Genomic DNA, 22837 nt, shown 5'->3' on the forward strand with positions numbered 1-22837 from the left:
AGCCAGGCCAGCGGAGCAGAGGCTGCGAGGGTAAGGAGGGGCCCGGCTGCGGGGTCCGGCCGGGGCCTGGGCAGGGGCCTCCGTGCCCACACTCCACCCCCCGTCTCCGAACCCGGGGTCTGGGTTTCACCCTGGCGAGCCTGTTTCCCCACTGCTGGCTGGACTGGAGTCCCCCCAGCGGGCTTCGGGGCTAACAAAGCTCTGGCTGGAGCATGGGGAGCAGTGGGGTTTGGGGCGCCGGCGTGGGGCCCTACCATGAGCTGGGCGTGGCCATTCTGGAAGGAGCCCCCCGAGTCTCCGTTGCCCTCCTCCTGGCGGTCCACCACGCGGCACTTCACGGCGTCCTGGACCTGGGGGGAGGGTGGCCAGTGGGCAGGGCCGGGTGCTCGGCCAGAACCTCTCCCTCCCCTCCCAGGTGCTCTCTGCCCCTAGGGGCGGTGGGTGCACCCCATCTGTCCCTCCAGTCTGTCCCCAAGAGCCGCTGGGGCCAGGGGGCACCGTGACCTCTGTTTCCCAGCTTCTCAGGAGGCGACCCCACCCCCGGGGCCACAGGCCCCTCGGGCAGGGGAGGGCGCTGTGTGCAGGGGAGCAGCTGCGTCTCTGGGCCCCAGGCCTCAGGGACACAGTGAGGGCTCCCAGCATCAACGTGCTGGCCAGCTTGTCCAGGGAGGTGATGGGCGCCCCCACCCAGCACCCGGGCGGCGTCAGCAGAGGGCCCGCGGCCTGGGGCCACGACAGGCAACGGGGGTAAATGGCGAATGCACCCAGGTTGAGCTCGGCAGGCTCCCTGGAGGAGGTGTGCTGAGTGGAGGAGAGGAGGGGGCTTGCTGGCCCCTGGCTCTCAGACACAGACCCACCGCCTGCCTGGCTCTGCTGCTGGGAGGGGCCGTGCCGGTCTGGGCGCCCCCACCCCACACAGATGGGAACGTCGAGGGCACCAGGCCCAGGGAGGGCAAGATGCTCACCCCAGGCCACAGCGCCAGGGCCAGGCACCAGCTAGCTGCAGGCCCTGCGGGCGCACCTTACCCTTCCTCACCCCGCTGACCGGCCAGCCCCACAGCTGTGCCCAGCAGAGCAGCCATGTCCAGGGGATGCCCCAGGCCCTCCCGCCCCCCTCCAGGAGGGCCACCAAGCCAGCCTCCTGGCCCCTCTGCTTCCCCCAGGACACCCGGGTCCGTGCACCTGCCAGAGTGGGCCAGTGCCTGGTGTCCTCCGTGCGGGAGCCCGGCCCTCCCGCCGAGGCGTGAGGCTGGACCCCGGAGCCCAAGCTGGCCCACCTGGCAGCCTTCCGTGGGCACACATGGGGGGCATGTAGGCGTCCGCCCTGGCCCCTCGCCTGGCTTGCGAGGGTTTGGCTCCGGGGCACCTGGCTCTCCTGCAGCGGCCGGAGGCCGCCTTCGGCTACCAGCCCCCTGCGCCTCCTGCTCCAGTGGGCGTCCTCCAGAGCCCTCCTCCTGGCCACTGCCGCCCTGGGCACGTCCTGATTTGCCCGGCCACAGGGCTCGTTCCCCGGCGCCGCACCCTGGGCGCTCCTGCCCACCCCCCACCTCGCGCCACAGGACCTGGGCGGCTGGGGCCACGTGGCTGGGGCTGGCACCCCAGAGCCCAACAGGCTCTGTGTGGGCCGGAGCCGCTGTGGGGGGCCGTGTCCGTGGGCTGGCGGGCCAGCAGCGGCGACAGGGTGGGGAGCGGGCTGGTCTGGGGCTTCTCCGCGGATGGGACGGGGTGGGGGAGGCAGGGGGGCTCTCCCGGGCCTGCCACGTTGAGCGCGCACAGCGCCCCGGGGGGCCCGGCAGGGCTGGCCAAGCGGTGACCCGCGTCAGCAGCATGGGGTGCAGCCCCATCTTCACCCCAGCGTCCCCGGCCAGGCCCACACCCCCTTGGGACCCCCTGCTCGCCCGCCCCAGCCGCCCCTTTATCCTTTGAGTCGGGATCCCTTCGCCCCTCAGGCCTCCGCCCCGCCCGGTCACCAGCCCCTCTTCACCCTGCAGCCCTGAGGGCGCCGGCTGGGGGCGGGTTTGGGGAGCGCCGCAGCCAGGCTCGAGCGGGGGCGAGGACGACACCGGGGCGGGCAGGGCTGGGGGGCGGGCCTGCGGTGCCCCCGCCTCCCGGCACCCACCTCCCTGCGCAGGATGCAGTGCACCATGACTATGACGAAGCCCTCCAGCGAGTCGAAGACGGCGAAGAGGATCTGGAAGAGGGCGGAGCGGCGGTCGGTGACGGCCAGCACGGCCGACATCCAGGTCAGCGCCAGCAGCGGCAGCACCACGCAGGAGCTCCACAGCGAGGCCCTGTGGACGGACCGGCGGCGGGTCAGCGCTGCCCGGCCCCGCCCGCCCCGCGCGGCCGCCGCCTGACCCCCGCCCAGGCCCTCCCCGGCCAGCCTCGTTGCCTCCTCCTGGGAGCCTCCCAGCGAGCTGGGGACGCAGGAGGTCCCGAGCCTGGGGCGGAGGGGCGCTCTGGGAGGGCAGCTTTCTGAGCGTCCGGGCGCGGCTGGCAGGCGGCCCGAGGGGGAGGCTTCGCTGGCTCAGCTCCCGGGTCCTCAGACCCCCGAGCAAGGGGGCCAGGCCCTGAACGCAAGGTGGCCACGGGGGAGGGGGTGCTTGGCCAGGCCTCTGAGCTCTGGACAGAGAGAGAGGGGCAGAGAGGGGGGGACGGGGCTGGGGGAAGGGCGAGGGGCTGCGAGGAGACAGACAGACACGGGCACGGGCAGACAGACAGACAGACAGGACAGAGACCAACGGGCGCTTCCTCCTGCTCTGCCCGTCCCCAGCGGAGGGTGTCCTCTGCCGGGCTGCCCCGCCCGCCCCCAGGGGCAAATCCTGGAGGCACCGGCCCCCCAGCACCACCGGCCGCCCGCCCCCACCCCCCGCGCCATCTCCAGGGGGGTGCGGCCCTCGAGGGCTGCACAGGACACCCCGGGATGGCTGCCCCGCCCCGCTCTTTGTCCAGGGCAAGGTCTCATGGACCCCGTCGCTGCCCCCAGGCCCGTGGCCCCCGCCCTTGGTGCGAGGGGTGGACGGAGCAGGGTGGCTCCCGGAACGGGTGTCCCCACTGCAGCTGCACCCCTCCATTCCCGGGGAGACCCGCCTGCATGGCTGTTGCCCCAGCACGCGGGGAGGGCGCCCCCCGCCCCTTCAGAGCAGACTGCCCGCCCCTCACCTGCTGCCTGGCACCCTGGGCCCCGCCTGTAAGTGACTAGCCCTGGGTGTGCAGAGCGGGGCTCTGCACCCCGAGACTGGCCGTGGGACGATGGGTCCGCGGCACCCTGAGACGGGAGGAGCCGGGCCCCACAGGCTTGCCCGGCGGGAGACCACCCTGCAGCCCTCCCTGCCCACACTGCCCCGCTCTCTGGTCCCCAGCCCCCCACCTCCCTCAGCCAGACCCAGGTCAGCTGAGCAGACCCTGGCCGCTGGGGGGCGCTGCCCCAGAACCCAGGGGACTCTGACCACACACACTCACTCCACACACACCAGCAGTCGCCTGAACGCTTTACACTCACATACGCACACACATACCCTGAGCTCATACGCGCGACTGTTCCAGCTCCTACACTCACACGCACAAGCATGCACGTGCATTCTTGCACTCACACCCACAGGCTCACATGTGCATAGACACACCCATGATGGAGCTCACACCCACGTGCACGGACACACACACGCCCTTGCACCCTTGCACACACAAACATGCATACCACACACTTCCGCAGCGCACACTCATGCAGCACATGATACACTCCTGTGCTCACACACTCGCATGGGCCACATGCCCACACGCTGAAAGGCACACACTGTGCCCTGCGCACACCGGCCTCTCTCCGGCCCCCACGCCACCCTGGCACCCCGCGCCTGGCCACCCCGTCTGTCCCGTGCCATGAGGTGGAGGCTGGCAGCGGGGCCTGGCGGGTGCAGCGGGTACAGGACGGGAGACGCGGTAGCCGGAGGGCGGGGAGGCGGGGCCGGGGCTGCGGGGCGGATGGCAGGAGGGACAGCGGCCACAGGAAAAGCCTGACAGCGCAGCGGGCGGCGGCACTAACATGGCGTTACTGGCAGCTTCGGAGGAGGCGGCGGCCGCAGAGGGGGCTCCACACTCGGCACATTTGAGAGCGCACCCGAGGGGGGCCCGGGGCAGCTGACTGCAAGTGAAATTAAAGTGCTGAAACAGAAGCAGACGCTGTTTTCGTGGCAACAAGAGGAGGAGGAGAAAGTGAAGCCAGCCAAATGGCGTCCAGCTGGGCCTCCTGGGGCAGAGGAGGGGTCCTGGGGGGCAGAGGAAGGGTCCTGGGGGGCAGAGGAGGGTCCCTGGGGGCATAGGATGGGTCCTGGGGGCAGAGGAGAGCCCCTGGGGGGCAGAGGAGGGGTTCCTGGGGGGCAGAGGAGGGGTCTTGGGGGCAGAGGAGGGGTCCGGTGGGGTAGGGGAAGGGTCCTGGGGGGCAGAGGAGGGGTCTTAGGGGGCAGAGGAGGGGTCCTGGGGGCAGAGGAAAGTCCTGGGGCAGATGAGGGGCCCAGGGGCTGCAGGCGGGGGCAGGGATGACCATGTGTGCCTGAGGCACTAGGGCCTGGGAGGTCAGGACAGGCGCGCGGACATCTGGGTTGGCTGCAGGGCCGCTGGCTGCCCACAAGGCCCTCCCCACTGTCCCAGTCAGGACAAGGGGCCCGCCTGCTGGCCGGTGGCATCTGGGCTGCTCGGCAGGCGAGCCTGCGGTGCTGTGGGGCTGGTGGTCTGCAGCGCGGGGCTGCGTGCAGGGAGTGGGGCCTGGGCATGGCGGTGGGTCGGGGCACACCCCGGGACAGCCCCCTCTCCACACCCAGGAAGGGCGGCGTGGTGAGGCCGGGCTCGGCTCGCTGACCAGCCTGCTCCACCGTGGAAGGGGGCTGCGAGGTGCCCGCCGGGGAAGCGCCCGGCCAGACCGCACCCGACGGCGTGTGTGTGGACCCTGGCAGCCGGGCCTGTGCCGTGGCCTCTGCCAAGGAGCGCGTGTGGCTGACGCGGAGGCCAGGGCTGCCCGCGCTGGCCCCCCATAGACCAGGATGGGGCCCGGGCCCCACCACCCATGGCCACGCAGCAGGCCAGGCCCCAACCCCCAGAAAGCAGGTTTCTGGGCGGGACCAGACCAGACGGCCGAGGGCCCACCGGGAGGACCCGCGGCTCTCGCCCCCTGGGAGGTGGGAGGAGCAGGAAGAGCGAGACAGAAAGACAGAGGGAGACAGACGGACGGACAGACGGAGCGAGACTGGCATGGGGCCCACACAGACGCCAGCCGGGCAGGAGGACGGACGGGCAGCAGAGCACGTGGGGCTCAGGGGGCAGGGCAGGGGCGAGCCGGGCTCGGGCTGGAGCGCCCCCGGCCACACTCCCGGCCGGAGGACCCGCTGTGTCCCCCCCTCCTCAGGCCGCCACCCCCACGACCTGGAGGGGGCCCGCCGGGGTGGGGTGCCCAGAGGCGATCGCTGCCCTGTGTCTGATGACCTTCTCGGTCACCCGCCCATCGCTGGTCAGACTGAGGCACAGAGCAAGGCGGGGGGGCCGTGGTCCAGCGCGAGCGACCTCTGACCCAGCCCCGCCGGCTCCGGGGCCCAGGGGTGGCGCGTCCTACCCTGCCCGCTCCTTCAGCTTCTTGTCCGTGATGCCGTCTTTGGACACGAGTTTGTTGAAGACCAGGATGCCGATGACCATGTTCACCTGCGGGCGGAGGGCAGGACTGGGCGCCGAGCGGCCGGCAGAGGCCGGAGCCCCAGCGGAGGCCCACAGGCTGGGCATGCGGCCGGGGCCACGGGGCCCCCCCACTGGGCTCGTAGCCTGGCCCTGGGGGCAGGACATGAGGACTGGGCCCACCCTGCTGGGGCTGGGGGGACACGGGGCAGTCTCAGGGACCCCCTGTCTGGACTCTGGTGGGGGCCACAAGGCTTAGCCAGGCAGCCTTAAGAGTCCTGGACTCAGAGCAGCCTCCTGGGGGCGCCTCCCTGAGTCCGGGCCGGACCCGGAGGCCGGCACCTGCCCTGGGGTGAGTTTGTCTGAGGTGAGCCCCCCGCTGCTCCCCCATCCCAGGACTCCCTGCCAGGGGCCTCTGCAGACCGTGAGGCCTCCCTCTTCTTGGCCTGCTGGGTAGGCTGGGAGGCCCTGATGCCCTCTCCTGGGGTGCCCACGGGCAGAGGGACGGCCGCCCTGCAGGATCTTGAGCTCTGCCGCTGGCATGGGGCCCAGAGGCCCCCGGAGGCTGAGGTTCCTGGCCCCACAGAGGCAGGCCGGGCCCTGCCCCCAAGAGGAACAGCTTTCCAGACTCACCGAGCCGCCGGCTGGGGGCTTCTTCGGGGGCACCCCGCTTTCTGATATGGCCAGGGCAGCGGAAGGGACGCTGGCCACTGCCCTGCTGGAGCGGCTCTCGCTGGGCTGCCCCCGGGTCCCCTCTGCCTTCTACACCCATGGGGGTGGGGCTCCCGCTGCCACCACCTGCCTCTCTCACCCCTCCTGGAGCGCCAGCCCTCAAAATGGCGGCTGCCATTGATGTGCCAGCATTGAGATGCGGGGCACGTGGCCGCTCCCGCTGGTGCCTCGGGAATAAAGGGCTGGGATTCCAGACAGGCTGCGGGAAGGGTCTGGAGCCCCAGGGACGTGGCCAGCAGCCCCCTACCCACCCAGGCTCCTCCAGCTTGTCCCCTGCAGGCTCACAGCCCCAGGCCCACTTTTCTGTCCAGTGTCTGGCCCCAGGCAGGCGGCAGGCCCTGCTGGGAGAGGCCCAGGCAACGGGACGGCGGGTGCCCTGCCCGCTCCGATGGGAGGGTTTGCGGAGGAGAGAGTGCCCGCCGGGGTGGGGGGCGGGGGGCTCAGACTGTCCCAGCGGCCCGGCTCGTCCACCACGGACGGCGACCAGGGCCGAGTCAGGGCCGTCCTCCTGCCAGGCCCCCGCTCTGGCAGGGGCGGCTTCCGGCCGGCCTCACCCTCACCCCTACCCTCTGCTGCCACCGGCCCCAGCACCCTCAGCAGATTGCTGGACCCTCCCCTGCGTCAGGGCAGCCCCCTCCGTGGCCCCCTGGGTGTCGGCCGGGGCCAGCAGAGCCCGACGGCCCAGGCCTAGCCCCGACGGCCGGCAGGCGGGGCCCGCGGGGCAGGGGGTCCGTACCAGCACGACAGCCGCGGCGGGTCCCACGAAGGCGTAGAGCAGCCCCCCCTCGAGAGACAGCCAGCAGCTGCGGAGGACAAGGGCGGTGAGCGGAGGGGGCCGCCCCGCCAGCAGGGTGGGGGTGCCGGGGGCGGCCAGGGAGCGGGCCCCGCGAGGGCACCCGCCAGCAGGCCTCCCCACTCCTTCAGCGTCAGGGCCTCGAGCCCTTTTCACAGAGGAGCGGCAGCCCGGAGCGGGGCCCCACACGCAGCAGCTGCGCTGGCCGGGGAAGGGGCCCTGGGCTGCACCCCCCCCACCCCGGGCAGCCCGCAGAGACGCTGCCACCTCGCCCGCCCTCCTGGGCGTGAGGCCGGAACTGGGGACGGGCCTGGCCCTGGCCTGCCCACTCAGCTCAGGCCCAGGGCCCAGCATCTGGCCCCTGCCCGGCCCCTTCCTCATCCCGTGGACACCACCCGAGTGGCCACAGGGGCCTCCAGCCCAGTGAGAGCCGCCCTGCCTCACACTGCCTGTCCCAGCGGCCCCTCCGGCCCCAGCGCCCACGGAGAGCCCCATCTCCCCGCCAGTGGCGCTCGCAGGGCGGGTCCCTCCCCTGCAGGGGCGGCGTCCCCACTTCCCTCCCGCGCCCCAAGAGCTAAGCAGCCGGGGATCTCCGTTCCTGCCCACTGCCTGAGGGGGGCGCTGCGGGCCAGCCATGAGCGTCAGGCCGCCCCGCCCTCGGGCCGCACCCCTCCATGTGGCGGAAGCCACATGCCAGGTCCGGGGCCAAGCTTCCGGGCCCTCACCCGAGGGCGCAGGGCCGGGCCCAGCGGACATCACTGAGAGCCACAGGACATCAGGACATCACTGTGAGCAGCGCCCCTCCCTGCCCTCTTGCCAGCACATGCACAGGCCAACACCTCTGGTGCCGGAGGGGAAACTGAGGCTGGCAGCGGCCAAGCCCATCTGGTCACCTGAGGAGGAGGCACGAAACCCTGAGCCCACTTCTCAGGCCCACGGCTGGGTGGGGCTGCTACAGAGGAGGAGCCCAGGGCCCACATGCCTTGCCTGGGCCTCCTCTGCCCTGCAGGGCCGTGGGCGGTGGGCAGGCAGGGGCGGGAGGCTCAACCAGCCCCGTCCTACTCACTAGTTCATGGTGCTGTACCCTCTGGCCTTGGTGAATCCCACGGAGATGGCCACAACCAGCGCGGGGAGCCCTGGGGAGCACAGAGCTCGGGGTTGGTCCTGGAGCCCCGCCCGCAGTCCCTCCCCCTTCCAGGCCTGCAGGGGCGGCGCGGGACAAGGGTGTGGGGTGCAGGCACCAGCCCTTGACGCCCCAGGAGGGTGATGTGAGGGTGTAGGGAGGGGACGAGGCGGGCGAGGAGGCCCGCGGTGGGCGCACGTGAGTGTCAGAGGGAAGGCGTCTGGCATGAGTGATCCCCAAGGGATGTCCAGGGCTCACACCCAGCCTGGCTGCCCTGGGCAGCCCCGGGGGGGGGGGGCAGGTCCTGGCAGGGGGCGGCGCGGGGGCTCACCCCAGCCCAGGCAGAGAAAGCGCTTGCGGATGAGGCGGTTCCGGAGACGGCCAGTCACGGCCATGTAGGACTGCCAGGCCTCGGTGAGCACCCAGCAGAAGGACGACAGGAAGAAGAAGTGCAGGAAAGCGGCCACCAGCGTGCACACCACCTGGGGGCGGTGGGGGGCTGGGCAGGGGTGGGGGTCCTGGCCCACGCCCACCCCGAGCCCGAAGTGGGGCCACCGCGGTCACCTGTCCTGCCCTGGAATGGCCGCTGCTTCCTTGAGTCCCCTGGGGGGCCGCCAGGACAGGCCCCCCTCCCCCCGCATCCAGAGGCACAAAATGCCTCCCAGGGCCTGAAAGGTCACGGCCCCCGGCTGCACGGCCGGCTCACAAGCTCACGTAGCCTGCCAGAGTCCCCAACGGTGGGGCGGGCACAGGAGCCTCGCGGCCCATCTCAAAGCACCAGCCCCAGGGGGATGCGGCACCCCAAGTCTCCATTCCCATCCTGGCAGGTGACAGCCCCCAGGCTGCTGGAGGAGAGGGGAGGACCCCACAGGGCCCACATCTCTGCCCTCGGTGGCCAGCAGATCCAGTGTCCAAGCCAGACGGCCACATGACCAGCGCCACCCCGGGAGATGGGAAGCGCTGGCCCGCAGGGCCACCTACCTTGTTGCGGGTCTGGGTCTGGCCGATGAGGATGAGGGCGTTGGAGGAGATGATGGACAGGCAGAAATTGATGAGGATGACGGAGCGCTCAGAGCGGATGTACCTGTAGGGACAGGACGCACGGCCAGTGCCCAGGGGCCTTGCCTCCGTAAGGGCCGGGCCCGGGTCCCGCTCAGACCCCCGCCCCCAGACAACTCCGTTCCACCGTCCGCGTGCCCTGGGACCCGCCAGATCTCTGGGCCCCGGGCTGACGCCCTGTCTTCGCCCAAGTCCGCTGCAGGAGTGCTGGGCTATCTGACTGCAGGGCGGTGCGGTCCAGCCTGGTCTCTGTAGAGTCAGGGCGGAGGACAGCGCCTGCCGCTCAGGCTGAGACCGGGATGAGGAGCAGACCGGCCCCGGCCACACGGCTCCTACAGCCCCGTGCTGAGCAGCGGGCACAGGCCGTGCCTGGGAGATGCGCAGTGGGCAGCTGCCCTGCAGGCCTTGGACAGCCCACGCTCCCTCCCTGGGTCACCCTCTGCCATATGTAGGGGAAGCCCCAGGAGGGATCCAGCGACCCCCAGGTCTCGGGACACTGGCGGACCAGCCACCAAGAGAGTGACAGGCAGCAGAGGAGGCACCTGAGGCCGGTTCTGGATCAGCTGACCTCCCAGGGCCCTGTCCTGGGGCAGGACAGAGGGGGCGGCGCCTGCTGCTCCCAGGCACAGGGTCACCGTGAAAGCACTGACCCCCGGACCCCTAATGCACATTGACCTCGGGTCCTGCCCTTGAAGCTGCACACAGGAGGGCTGACCTTGACGTCACCCTCCCTGCCCCCCCCCCCCCTGCTCAGTGGGGCTGCAAGCCGGGCCTGGGGGCACAGTCACTCCCCACGAGGCACACGCTCCTGGCGGGCCTGGGCACACCTATGGCCACCAGCCACTCAGGCCCAGCCCTGCACATACCTCTCACCCAGCACTGCTGACCAGTCAGGGCCCTCCTTGCACACATCACCCCACAATTCCTGGGGTCCTGCGCCCAGGGGTGAGCCCTGACCCCAGCCACCCCTACCTGGCACAGCTGGGCTAGCAGGCTCCTGGCCCAGCTGAGGGTCTCCAGCCTGCGGCGCCCGCCCACCCGGCCGCGCCCCGCCCACCCGGCCCCGCCCACCCGGCCGCGCCCACCCGCGCCCCGCCCACCCGGCTCCACCCACCGGCCCCGCCCACCCGCCGCGCCCCGCCCCCACCCGGCCACGCCCACCGCCGCGCCCCGCCCACCTCCACACGGACACGTAGATGATGATCAGCATGAGCAGGGTCAGGGAGGACACGCCGCAGCCCACGATGAGCGTCACCGAGGGCACGATCACCTTCTCCATGTTCTGCCAGGTTCGGGGGGACAGCGGGAGTGAGGCCCGGGAGAGCCCCGAGGGTGGAGGGGCACAGCGGGGCCTCCCGCGCCCCCTCTTCTCAGCAGACCCCCAGCAGCCCCGCACCCGCCCCAGGTGCCTTCCGGTCCGCGCTGCCCCACGAGGGGCTCTGTCCTCTGCGCAGGGCGGGCACCTGCCAAGTCCGCTGGCAAACCCCGCCCCCCACTCGCCGCGCCCACGGGCCCAGGGCCGCGCGGGGCCCTCACTCCAGCGTCGGGGAGGCCCCGCCACGCCGCCCCAAGGCGCTGGCCGTCCTGGTGCTGGGACGCCGGCGAGAGAGGCCCCAGCCAGCACCCCCACTCTTCACCTCCACGCCCTCCAAACGCAGGCCCCGCGCCCCAGGAGAAGCCCCCGCGGTCCCTTGCCACGGCCGCCCCACGGAGCCCCGGCTCCCGCGCTCCAGGCCGGCCCCTCACGCCCTCCGCCCAGGCCCCGCGAGGCCTCCCCACCCGCGGGCAGAGGATTCGTCAGATGCGACCAGAGTCCCCTGCACCCCCCAATTCTCCCAAAGCTCCGGGCGACGCCCAGATGTGTCCGGTGCCCCGGCTCTGTCTGGGAAGGCCAGCGGCCTGGCCCTGCCCATGCTCCAGCAACACCTGGAGAGACCCGCCTGGCCGCTGGCCGCCTTCCTGTTCCTGCCTCAGGGCCCGTGTGCCGGCTCTTCCCGCCCCCGGGACGCCCTCCGGCCATTCTGACCTCAGCTTGTCATGCGCAGAGGGGCTCCCACCACAGCCCCCAGCACAGCCTTGAGCAGCCCAGCTGGTCCATGCTGCCCCCAAGTGACCCAGGGCTGGGAGGTCAGTGGCTTAGGAAGGGGTGGGAGGCAGAGTGACCTCAGTCAACTTTTCCAGGACACCGGGCTGGCCGAGAGCCGGCCGGCCAAGCGGGTCAGAGGCGGCCGGTTGAGCAGCTCACACCTGCTCCAAGCCATCTGCCTCCGTCTGCTCTGCTGGGCCGGGCAGCCCCGCGCCCGCCAGCCTGACCACCTGCCTGCCACTCCCTCCTCCGCCTCTCCAGCCAGTTACCCCTCCCTCCAGACAGCCAGGCCCTGCAGGCCCTGAGCAATATGGGGAGAGGACAGGTGACAGAATGGGAGGGTGGGGGTGTTCGGGAAATCCAGGCCTGTTGGGACTTGACCTCCGGGGCAAGAGACTGGCCCTAGCCCACACAGACACAAGGCGGAAGCTACCCAGTCTCCTGCAGGGACCTGCACTTGGCCTGGCCCTGTGCTGCCCCCGGACCTTTGCACATGCTGCCTCTGGCCCAGTGCGCTCCCCTGACCTCACAGAGCTGCTCTTCCCCAGCGCAGAGGCCACCGCCCCACCGAACATCTAGTGGAACCAGGCCCAGCTTCTGGGCGCTCTCGCGGGCTGTCCCGCTTGTGGCTTCTCTCAATGCTTGTAGCTCCACACGCACGAATTCTCTGCTCCCCAACTTTTCTGAAATACCCTGGAATCTTAGGAGCCCTGATTATGGATGTCCTTCCTACGGCACCATCCCCACCAGGCCCCGCATGGCGTGGTGCACATGTCACACAGACGGCACCCGGACCCACACAGGCTGGCGCTGGTCACACATGCAGCCCTGACCCTGGTCACTCTGAGCCCTGACCATGGCCACCCCAGGCCCTGAACCTGGTCACCCCAAGCTCTGACCCTGGTCACCCCAAGCCCTGACCCTGGTCCCACCCTGAGCCCTGACCCTGGTCGCACCCTGGCCCTGGCTAGACCGGTGGCTGGTGCTAGGCCCCTCACAGACACACCAGCCGGCTGTGCTCCCACACACCACTCCACGCCGGGCGGCGCTGGGTCCATGGCCCTCACCTGTCAATCCCCCGCAACTAGGTAGGCGGCACCTTCCCATCCCAGATGCGACCCAGAGCAGGTACTCAGGCTCCAGCAGCAGCGGCCGCAGTGGGTGTGGCACTGTCCGCGCCGGGTCCGCAGGGCAGCCCGGGTCTGGTGCCACTCACTCCCCACTTGGCCCGGGGTGTCATTACTCTCGGGCTCCCCATCTCTCCTGTGTCCCTCAGGTCCGTGGTGCAGATTCCACCCCGGAGGCCATACCACACCCCAGGGTGCCCACAGCCTCGCTGGCACAGACCCGAATCCCTGTGCCCGCCCCGTCCCTCCCACCCTGGCAGGAGCAGGAGCGGTCAGTAGCCCCATCTCTCCCCCTGGCCAGGGCAGCCCCGTCCCGCATGCCCACCCTTCCCTGGCGGCCGTGCCCCCTCCTGGGGACGGCCATCATCCTTCCCAAGAAGCTGTGCTGGCGACCCCACTCCCCCTCAGACTCCCACTGCAACCCCCGCCTCCCGCATGCCTCCCAAGGCACTCTGGGAGCTGCTCCACCTGTCCCCCGCCGGCCCCGTGGCCCTCAGGGGCGGTGCTGGGGTCCAGCACGGTGAGGGGCTGCGTGGCAGCCGTGGCCCCTCAGCTCTGTCCCTCCTGGCCCCGCTCTGGGGTCACTCTGAACTGGGCCAGAGGTGTCGGGAGGCTGCCCTGGGGTCTGCGGGCAGCTGCCGAGGGAGGGGCTGAGCCTACCTCTGCCCTGAGAGGGTCGCAGGGGCAGACAGAGGGCTGCTACCCCATCTCACAGGGGGCGGGGACTGAGACTCTGGGCTGCCTGCCCCGCTGTTGGGCTGGGGGCCCCGCAGCCTCACCCTCCGCCTGGTCTCCTACATGAAGCCGGCCCCGTGCTCCAGCCTGCGTCACGCCTCTGTGCGCCCCGCGGCAGCAGGTCAGGCTGGCACAGGAGTGCCCTGGCTGTTGACCCCACCAGGGTCTCAAACCTTCCCAGACTGGGCTGTGTGCTGGCTGCCCCCACCAGCCCCCTGGGGGCAAGCTCAGAGCCCCTGGGAAGGCTCTCCATGCCCGGCCCCGCCCGGCCCCGGCGCCTCGCCTGGCAGGCTCCCCATGCCCAGGCGCCGCTGTCCTCAGGTGGGCACTGTCCCTGGAGTCCCCTGCCAACTGCTCATGCCTCACAGCCCCGGGAGTGACCCAGGACCACCTCCACCTCCCGGAGGGGACACTGAGGCTGCAGGGCAGGTGGAGAAGGCACAGTCGGAGGCACTGACGCTGGAGACAGGTGCGGGCGCCCCACTCCACAGCGCCCGCCCGCCCCCAGGCCTCCTCACACACTGGGCGGAGAAGCCCCGCCCCCAAGGCCAGGGTAAGCAGGAGACCTTGGCGGCTCCCTGCCCATCTAGGTGCCCCCGGAATGTTGGCCACCGACGCAGAAAACCCCACTTCCAGGCCCCGGGGGGTGCTGGCAGCCCCCTCTGAGACCCTGACTCCCAAACCAGCGAGAGCAGGAAGGGCCTGGCGGGGGTGGCACCTTGTCCAGCCAGACTCCCCTAGGCCTTGGGCAGCGCCCCTCCTGGGCCCCACGGAGCCCCGGCTCCCACGCTCCAGCCCCTGCCCACGGAGGGGCACAGTGGCGGTGAGCATGAGGGGCGCTCCGGTCTGTCCCCAGGGACCCGCTGACGTCCCCAGACCTGTGTCCCAGAGGACTAAGGGTGGGGGATGCTCTCTGTGCGCTGGGAGGCCCCTTCCACGGCAAGCCTGGGGTCCTGGGGGTCAGGCTGTGCCGCTCCATCCGAGGGGTCCAGGAAGACCACGTCCCCTCCTCCGACTGGCCCACAGCTGCCTCCCAAGGGCCCCCCGCGCCGGGCCTGGGCTGGGGTCTGGGAGCCTCCGTGGTGGGCCCCGTGCCCCGGCCCGTCCTCCCGGGGCCGTGGGTGCGCCCAGCCCTGGCGTGAGAGTCCGCCAGCCTCCGTGGGCAGCCCAGCACCCAGGGCCCCAGACAGAACTGGCCCCAGATGCCGTTTCCATGGAAACCAGCGGTCCCCGCAAGAATCACAGAACAAAAAGGAGGCTTCCCAGCCGAGGGGGCCTTGGGGGGCAGATCTGGCTCGGCCCCCCACCTGGCCACACGGGCCGCCGGGGACACAGCCGCCCCCACAGACGGGGGCCTTGGGGGGCGAGGACAGGCTCGGAGGAAGGCGCCCCCCCACTGGCCGGGCGCAGCCTCCGCTGAGGGGGCGCGGGGCGAGCGCAGGAGCGCGGGGCGCCCCAGGTCAGGCCCGCGCCCTCGGCCCAGCCCGCCCGCCCCCTCCGGGCGCGCCCGCCCCCTCCCCTCGCGCGGCCCCGCCCGGCCCCGCCCGCCGCGACCCCCGCCCGCCGCCCGCGGGGCTCACCGCGTCGGCGCTGAGCTGGGCCAAGATGGCGAAGGTGGAGAGCCGGTCACAGAGGCAGCGCGTCCGGAGGGCGTCGAGGGGCACCGTGCGGCAGCCGCGCCAGGACCAGGGCCCGAGCTGCGGGGGGGCAGGGGGGGAGGGTCTGGGGCGGGGCGGGGGGAGACAGGGCGGCGTGAGCGGCGGCGCGGCCCGGCCCGGCCCGCCCGGCCCGGCCCGGCCCCCGCCCCGGCCCGGCCCCGCCGCCCGCACCTGCGCCCGCCGCGCGCCCGCCCCGCCGCCGGCCCCCCGCGCCCCGCGCCCCATGGCCGCGCCGCCGCCGAGCCGGAGCCGGAGCCGGAGCCGGAGCCGGAGCCGGGGCCGGAGCCGGGGCCGGAGCCGAGCCGAGCCACGGGAGAGCGAGTCGCGGGAGCGCGGCCGGGCGGGAGCCGGCGGCCCGGAGCTGGCCCGCAGCCCGCCGCGCACCCCGCCCCCGCCGCACCCGCGGGCCCGCCGGCCGGGAGGAGAGGAGGGCGCGGCGGGCGGGGGCGCCGGCCTCCGGCCCCACGGCCCCCCGGCCCCCCCCCCCCCCGCCCCCAGCCCGGGCGCGGGTGACCTTGGGAGCGCCCCATCCCCCACACCCGCCCCCGCCGGGGCCTGGCTCGGCCCCTCCTGCCGCCCACCCGAAGGGCCCTCCCTGCCTGCCGGGGAGGGCAGGAGGCCAGGAGGCCCCCCCATGTCCAGGAACTGGGGGTGTCCTGGCCTCAGCTGGGCCTGCCCCCAGCCCAAGGGGGTGCTGGACAGTGCCCGCCACTGCCCAGGGGCTGGGGGGGGTGGGGTGGCTCCGGGGGCTGCGTGCTCCCTAGACACAGACAAGCAGCAGTTCAGGGGCCACAGCTCAGGATCCAGGGCCCAAAAGGGCCTCACCCCTCTTCAGAGAGCCGGGGACCAGGCCGCCCGGGATTTGGGGAGACAGTTCTGGCCCGGCAGGGAGGCCCTGCAGCCCCAGATCCGGAGCTGCAGCTCCAGCCACTCGCAGCCTGAGGACGGGGAGCAGCAGCAGCCGCCCTCCAGCCCCACTCCCTCCTAACCTGGCACCCTGGGGACCCCTGCCCTGCCAGTTGCTGAACCCTAAAGCGGGAAGGTAGGGAGGGAGGAGGAGGGGAGAGGCCTGTCAGCCCTGCCGGGCACCCCAGAAGCACTGGGGGCGCCGGCTGCAGCACCGGGGGCCCAGAGTGGTTTCTGCAGAGCTTGGGCTGTTGCAGTCTCTTCTGAGCTTCCAGCCCCACCCAGGGGACAGGGCCTGGCCGGGAAACGCCCACACCTGTCTTGCTCTCCTGATTCCCCTCAGGGAAGGGCCCGTCTTAGAGCAGGAAACAGGCCAGTGGGCAAGAGGCACCCAAAGAGACAGCAAGGCAGAGCTGGGGGGCACCCAGGAGGGCGCCGGGAGGGTGAGGGTTCTGTGGCCTGGCCCCCCGCCTGCCCAAGAGAAGAGGGGATGCCCCTCCCAGGCCTGGCCCTGACTCCTTGGGGCCTGGGGTGCGATGCTCATGTGTTTTGGGGGCTCCAAACACGAGGCAGAGGGACGAGCCACAGAGACCTTGACCTCAGGCTCCCCGAAGCTCTGCGGCGAACCCAGCCCAGCAGGGCCGGGGTGGGGCCATGGCCTTGGCCCAGACACCGGGGCTGCCGCGGGCTACCTCCCACCTGCCAGCCACGGGCCGTCCGGCAGAGGTGCCAGGTGCCTCCAGAGGGGGGGCCTTTCCCCTGCCCGGGGCGGGAGATGTGATCGGCTGGAAGGGTGCACCCTGCGCTCGCCCAGCTGGTCCCCTGCGCCCCTGCAGAGGTTGATCCTGGGCCCCGGGCTGCCCCCACCACACCCTGGCCCCGCAGTGCCACACTGGACGGGGCAGAGTGCTTGCTGGGCTGACCGCGCCTCACACCGCTGTGTCTGTCCCTCCACGAGGGCGCTGCTCACACCAGCGTGGCCCACACACCACGCCAGACCCTGCGGCCTCCCTGGAGGCGTGCCCCTCCCGTCAACTGGGCAGCGGGGGCGTCTGAGAGCTGGACTCAGAGGTGCAGCCCTGTGTGCAAACCCCAGCCCTCTCCAGGAGGCCAGGCCTGGGTGCCCCTCACCCCTCTGAGCCAGGCAACCCCTCGGCCTGAGGCATGCTGGGGGCACAGGTCAGCACAGGTCAGCTCCCACCGCAGGGTGGGAGCAGCGGCCTGGCAGCGGCGGCACTGGTGGTAGCCGCCAGGCTGGCCGGAGGCCATGCGGGAGGGCCGTGGGGCCCCTGCGGTCCCAGAGCGCGGGGCTGCGCGGAGGGAGGGGCTCCGTCCGTGGGGGCTGCTGTGCAGCCTTGGGCCATGTGCCCTGGTCTAGAGCCCGCTGGCCAGGCTGGCCGCCCAGGTGGACACTCTACCATCACCCCGGAAGCTGTCTGGGGCGCACCCGGCCCCCACTGGGGTGCTGTGCGGGTTCCCGGTCCTGGCCTCACCCCTGCCCCAGGGTCCCCTGGAGCCTGCGTCCGGGGAGCCCGCCTGGCTCCACAGAGCCAGGAGCACCGGACCCCGCGCCCCTCCCCAAGCTCAGCGAGGAGCGTCCGCGCCTGCGCGTTCTTGTTCCGTCTCTGCGGGGGCCCTCGGCGGTCTGCTGAGCAGAAGCGAAGGTCAGAGGGGGCTCAACTGCCCAAGGCCCACAGCAGGAGGGCAGGGGCCAGGTCTGCATCCGAACTAGCCGCTCTGAAGAGCAGACCCCAAGGGACCCCAAGGACAAGCCGAGCTCCTGACCAGCAGAGGGCGTGCCGGCCCCCGCCGGTCCAGCGCCCCCAAAGACCCCATCAGCGCAGGCTTCCTGCCCAGCAGCTGGGCCCTCTGCCCCTGCCCCTGGGCACTGGCTCGCATCGCAAGCACCTTCAGGGCCCGGCCTCTGGCAGGTGGAGCCAGCCCCGGCACCTGCCTCCCTCCCCCGGGGTGGCTGCGCAGACCGGCCCCACCTGGACCTTGGCCAGGCCAGGCCCTCGCAGGGCCTCCCCGCTGACCATCTCTCCTCTGAGCCGCTGACCCTGGGTATCTGGGTCACAGAGCCGGCCCCCCTCTGGGTGCAAGCCCGGGAAATCCAGGTCAGTGACACCTGCCCTGCCCCTCCTTAGGTCCTAGGGGTGGGGCTGCAGCGCCCAGGGCAAGAGGGCAGGGCCCCCAGGAGACAGCCAGGGTGGGGGAGGGCGAGGCACCCTTGGGTCAGCGCTTCCAGTGCAAGCCTCGCCTCCCCCATCAGCCCGGGGCCCCAGCCTGCAGGCCATGGCCACCAGACCCGGGCCCTTTCCTGTCTGTCTCACTCCCCCTGAGCCCTGCCCTGCCCGAGCCAGCGCCCTCCACACCAGGCTCGTGCCAACGGCGCATCCTGGCCCTGGGCTGAGGCCTTTTCCCTGCCGCCTGCAGGCCCGAGCGCCTCAGTCTCAGCGCCCCTCACCTCCGGCACTGCTGTTCACTCCCCTCTCCCCAGGACACGCGGCCACCCCCTCCAGTTCCCACACCCCCGGGCTCCTGGCCGCCTGCTCCTCGTGGGTCTCGAGAAAGCCCTGGGCCTGCTGCCCCGCTGCGCCCCAGAGCCTGCCACGCTGGCCGCCTGGCCTGGCTGGCCCCAACGCCACCATCGGCCTCGGCCAGCGCCCGGCCCCACGGCGGCGCCTCCTCCCCGCATGGCCCCGCGCTGCTCCCCAGCAGCCCTGCCGGGCTCCCTCGCCCCCTTCCAACACACCAGCACCCAGGGGAGGCCGGCCCCGCCCACCGGGGAACTACGTCACATGCCCCCAGATGGAGCAGCGTGTACCCCACACCCTGCCGGCCCACAGAGCCCCGGAAAGCTGCCCCTCCCTGCCACCCGCTGCCCTGCCCAGGCACCGGCCGGCCTGACGGCAGCTCGGCCTCCGTGGCCTCTACCTGCGGCCCCGGCCCCGCCGGCCCCCTCGCCCCTGCTCGGCGCTTGTGGCTGGAATCAGCCGGGCCACGCGCCGCCTCCCTGGAGCAGAGGCCCAGCTGTCTCAGGGACCACCACCCCCTGACGCAGCTTCCCCAACCCAGCACCCCACCGCGCAGAACCCCCCTCGCTTCCGCCGGCGCCCCACGCCAGGCCACTGCGCGTCCCACCTCTTCGCAAATGAGGTGGCTCAGGGAAGGCAGCCCCCAGCGGGCAGCGGGCAGCGGGCCCGCCCTGTGCAGGCAGCAGCCACAGGCACCTCCCGGGGTCAGGACGGGCAGGAGCCAGGAGGCCCCAGAGAAGGCTCAGCCGCGCACCTGCCACTGGCCACCTGGCCTTGCCCGCTAGCGGCGGTCCAGCCTGGCCCGGGGGCCGGGCCTTAGGGCCTCGGAGCAGCGGCCTCCCCTGTGAAGTGGTCGCAGCCTCACCAGAGTGGGGTTCAGGGCTGTCGGGTCCATGTGGACCCAGAGGGAGCAGCAGAGCCCCTCGCCTGCCAGAGCCCACCCACCCACCCAGCCGGGCCTCCACTGTGCTCACGAAGCCTCTGCGCCCACGGAGCAGGTGCTATTATGGGGCTGTGCGCCTCGGGGTCCCCTGGGATTTGATGGGCTAATTCACACTGGAGTGTGAATGACTCATAGGCGTCCTCCCACACAGCAGAGCTGCAGTGGGCCCGTGGGAGCGGGGGGCGGCCAAGCATGCTGCAGCCAGGGCTTCCAGAGCCCCTCAAAACTCTTCGGTCTGGTCTTTGGGATGCTTGATGTCCTGGTGTTCCTTGTGCCCCCCAGCCAGCTTTCCCTGTGAGCTTGCACCCCACAACAGATGCCCCTGAGCCCCCTGGCCGCTGAGCCCCAGATCCTGGTGCATGTGGGCATCCTCTGCAGGGACGCCTGCCCACATAAGCTGAGGGCCCTCCACCGGGTCCTGCCCAGCTATTGCGGCCCCCACTCCAGGCCCTGAGTCACCCCACCCACGCGGGCCAGTTCAGGCGGCCTAGAATGCAGCTTCTGCCCTGGCCTAGGTCTGGCCCGCCCCTTGGGCCCACACCTGCCTGTCCCCGGGCTGACTGCGCCCTGTCCCTCAGCTGCTGCCTTGGCAAGGAGCCCCTCAACTGCCCCTCCCCGCCTGGCCCCCTAGCTGCTTCTGGCTAGGCCGGTCCGTCCCCAGTCCTCATCCAGGACCAAGGGCAATGCCTGTGGCATGGAGGGGACCCGTATCTGCCGCCCCACCCGGCCCTGGGAGACCCTGCTGTGAGCTGCCAGGTGAGGCCTGTCCCTTGGGCCCACGTCCCTGCCGAGGGCTGGCGCCCTGCCTCTCCTGCAAGGACAGTGTCTAGCCTCACGCAGCATCCCTGAGTCTGGACTGGGCCTTCAGCTTCTCAAGTTCCTCATGGCGCCGAGAAGCCCTGTCCTGGCTCCCTCCTGGCGCCGGCCGCACCGGCCTCAGGGCTTCAGCCCTGGATACTCCCCCATCCGGGCTGAAACCCAGAACACCCCAAGGTCCAGAGCTCTGCTCCAAAACCCCCACCCACCAGGGCGCCCCACAGGACCCCTGCAGAGGGTGGGCCCTGGCTCCCCAGCCCCAAGGGAAGTGACCTGTCCTAGGATGGCAGAGACCTGTAGCCCCTCCACCTGCCCACGCCACCCAGGTCAGAGACGGGCTGGCCGGGCCTTCACTTCTCACTCGGGTCTGGCCTGGCGACCTGCGTGCTCGGCCCTGCGTCTTCACCCCGCCCAGGGCTAACCCTCCCCCGGGCTCTAGCCCACTCACTCCCCAAGCATGCCTGGGCTGCTGTGCCAGGGCCTGTGCGGGCACAGAGCTCTGAGGGCCCCTGCAACTCTAACACACTCCACACCTCAACACCCACCACAGTGGCACAGCCTCTGTGCCCAGAGACCATGGCGGCCTGCTCTGGCCCCTGCTCTCCGTCTACCCCCACCCCCGCTGCACCGGCTTTTGTGGCCACACGCTGGTAGTTAGCTGTGCTGTGGTGCTTCCTGGTTCCACAGGAGGAGGGGTCAGAACCCCTCAAAGAGCTGAGCCCAACCAACACCTTTACTGTTACCAGCATCCACACCCTCATAGCTATCAACATCAGAACAAAAGTCATTGCCACTGTGTTGCCACTGCCAACACATCATCACCACCATCATCAGCACCACCACCACCATCACCATCACCACCACCACCACCATTACCATCACCATCACCATCACCGCCATCACCATCACCACCACCACCATCACCACCACCATCACCACCACCATCACCATCACCATCACCACCATCATCACCATCACCACCATCACCACCACCACCATCACCACTATCACCACCATCACCATCACCACCATCACCACCACCATCACCATCACCATCACCAACATCACCACCACCACCACCACCACCACCACCACCACCACCACCACCACCATCACCACCATCACCATGACCACCGCCATCACCATCACCACCATCACCATCACCACCATCATCACCACCACCATCACCACTATCACCACCACCATCACCACCACCATCACCACTATCACCATCACCACCATCACCATCACCACCATCGGCACCATCGGCACCATCACCACCATCACCATCACCACCATCATCACCATCACCACCATCACCATCACCACCACCATCACCATCACCACCATCACCACCACCATCACCATCACCACCATCACCATCACCACCACCATCATCACCACCATCACCATCATCCCCATCACCACCACCATCACCATCATCACCACCACCACCACCACCATCACCACCATCACCATCACCACCACCACCATCACCACCATCACCACCATCACCAACATCACCACCATCACCATTACCACCATCACCACCATCACCAACATCACCACCATCACCATTACCACCATCACCATCATCACCATCATCACCACCATAACCATCACCACCATCACCACCACCATCATCACCACCACCATCACCATCACCACCATCACCATCACCACCACCATCATCACCACCATCACCATCATCCCCATCACCACCACCATCACCATCATCACCACCACCACCACCACCATCACCACCATCACCACCACCACCATCACCACCATCACCACCATCACCAACATCACCACCATCACCACCATAACCATCACCACCATCACCACCACCATCATCACCACCACCATCACCATCACCATCACCACCATCACCACCACCATCACCATCACCACCATCATCACCACCATCACCACCACCACCATCACCACCATCACCCCCACCACCATCATCATCAACACCATCAACATCACCACCACCACCATCACCATCGCCATGGCCACTGCCAACATTGTCAATATAGTCAGACTGTCACTACCACTTCAACAAGACCGAGAAGATCTTACTATCACTATTGCTGTCACCACCATCTCCACGAGCAACACCACCACCAGCATAGAAACCACAGGGCCCTGTGGCCACCAGCGCCACCCCCATGGTTGGCACCAGCACCACCTGCCCCCAGCCACCCAGGCTGGGGTGTTGATAGCTGTTTCTGCTGTGGGAAAGGGGCACCACCTGTCCCCAGGCACATCCCTATAGCACAGGGATGTAGGCCCCCCCCCCAAGCGTTGAGTGAGGGGTGCACTCTCAGCGTGGTTGGGGCATTACCATGAATACTCAGGGTATGGCAAATGGACAGAGGATGGACAGATGGAGGACAGACAGATGGAAGCCTGCCGGCTGCACCCTGAAGCACCTGTGTGCTGGCCAGAACCAGGTCCTTCCCAGAGAGTCCCCCACTCTTCCCATTGTGCCCCGTCCCCCCCAACATCCCTACCAGGCAGCTGTCCCCTCCGCCGCATTGCTGCCTTAGAGTCCCAGGTCTTGGTGGAAGGGGGCATCCCTTGAGCCCCGCCTCTTGGCACTGCAGCCATCCTCACGATGTCACACTCACCGCCACCCACAGCGCAGAGATGCTCCCAGGT

General features: G+C 70.5%; 1 protein-coding gene across 3 annotated transcripts in view; it reads right to left on the reverse strand.

Moving 5' to 3' along the window:
• ADGRB1 (adhesion G protein-coupled receptor B1) overlaps positions 1-22837 on the reverse strand; it is a gene marked incomplete at its 5' end in the record, with an annotated part of 57211 nt that overhangs the window by 5517 nt on the left and 28857 nt on the right. For 2 of the 3 annotated variants that reach the window (XM_084230207.1, XM_084230208.1), the window contains 9 exons: positions 255-350; positions 2120-2291; positions 5600-5685; positions 7124-7190; positions 8247-8316; positions 8635-8785; positions 9285-9387; positions 10541-10644; positions 14891-15032. In XM_084230207.1, the coding sequence (XP_084086333.1) occupies positions 255-350; positions 2120-2291; positions 5600-5685; positions 7124-7190; positions 8247-8316; positions 8635-8785; positions 9285-9387; positions 10541-10644; positions 14891-15032 (991 nt within the window). The remainder of the gene's footprint in view (positions 1-254; positions 351-2119; positions 2292-5599; positions 5686-7123; positions 7191-8246; positions 8317-8634; positions 8786-9284; positions 9388-10540; positions 10645-14890; positions 15033-22837) is intronic. The other variant, XM_084230209.1, reaches the window with a different exon arrangement.

This window comes from Talpa europaea, assembly GCF_964194135.1.
Source record: "Talpa europaea genome assembly, chromosome: 3".
In the NCBI taxonomy this organism is placed as follows: domain Eukaryota; kingdom Metazoa; phylum Chordata; class Mammalia; order Eulipotyphla; family Talpidae; genus Talpa; species Talpa europaea.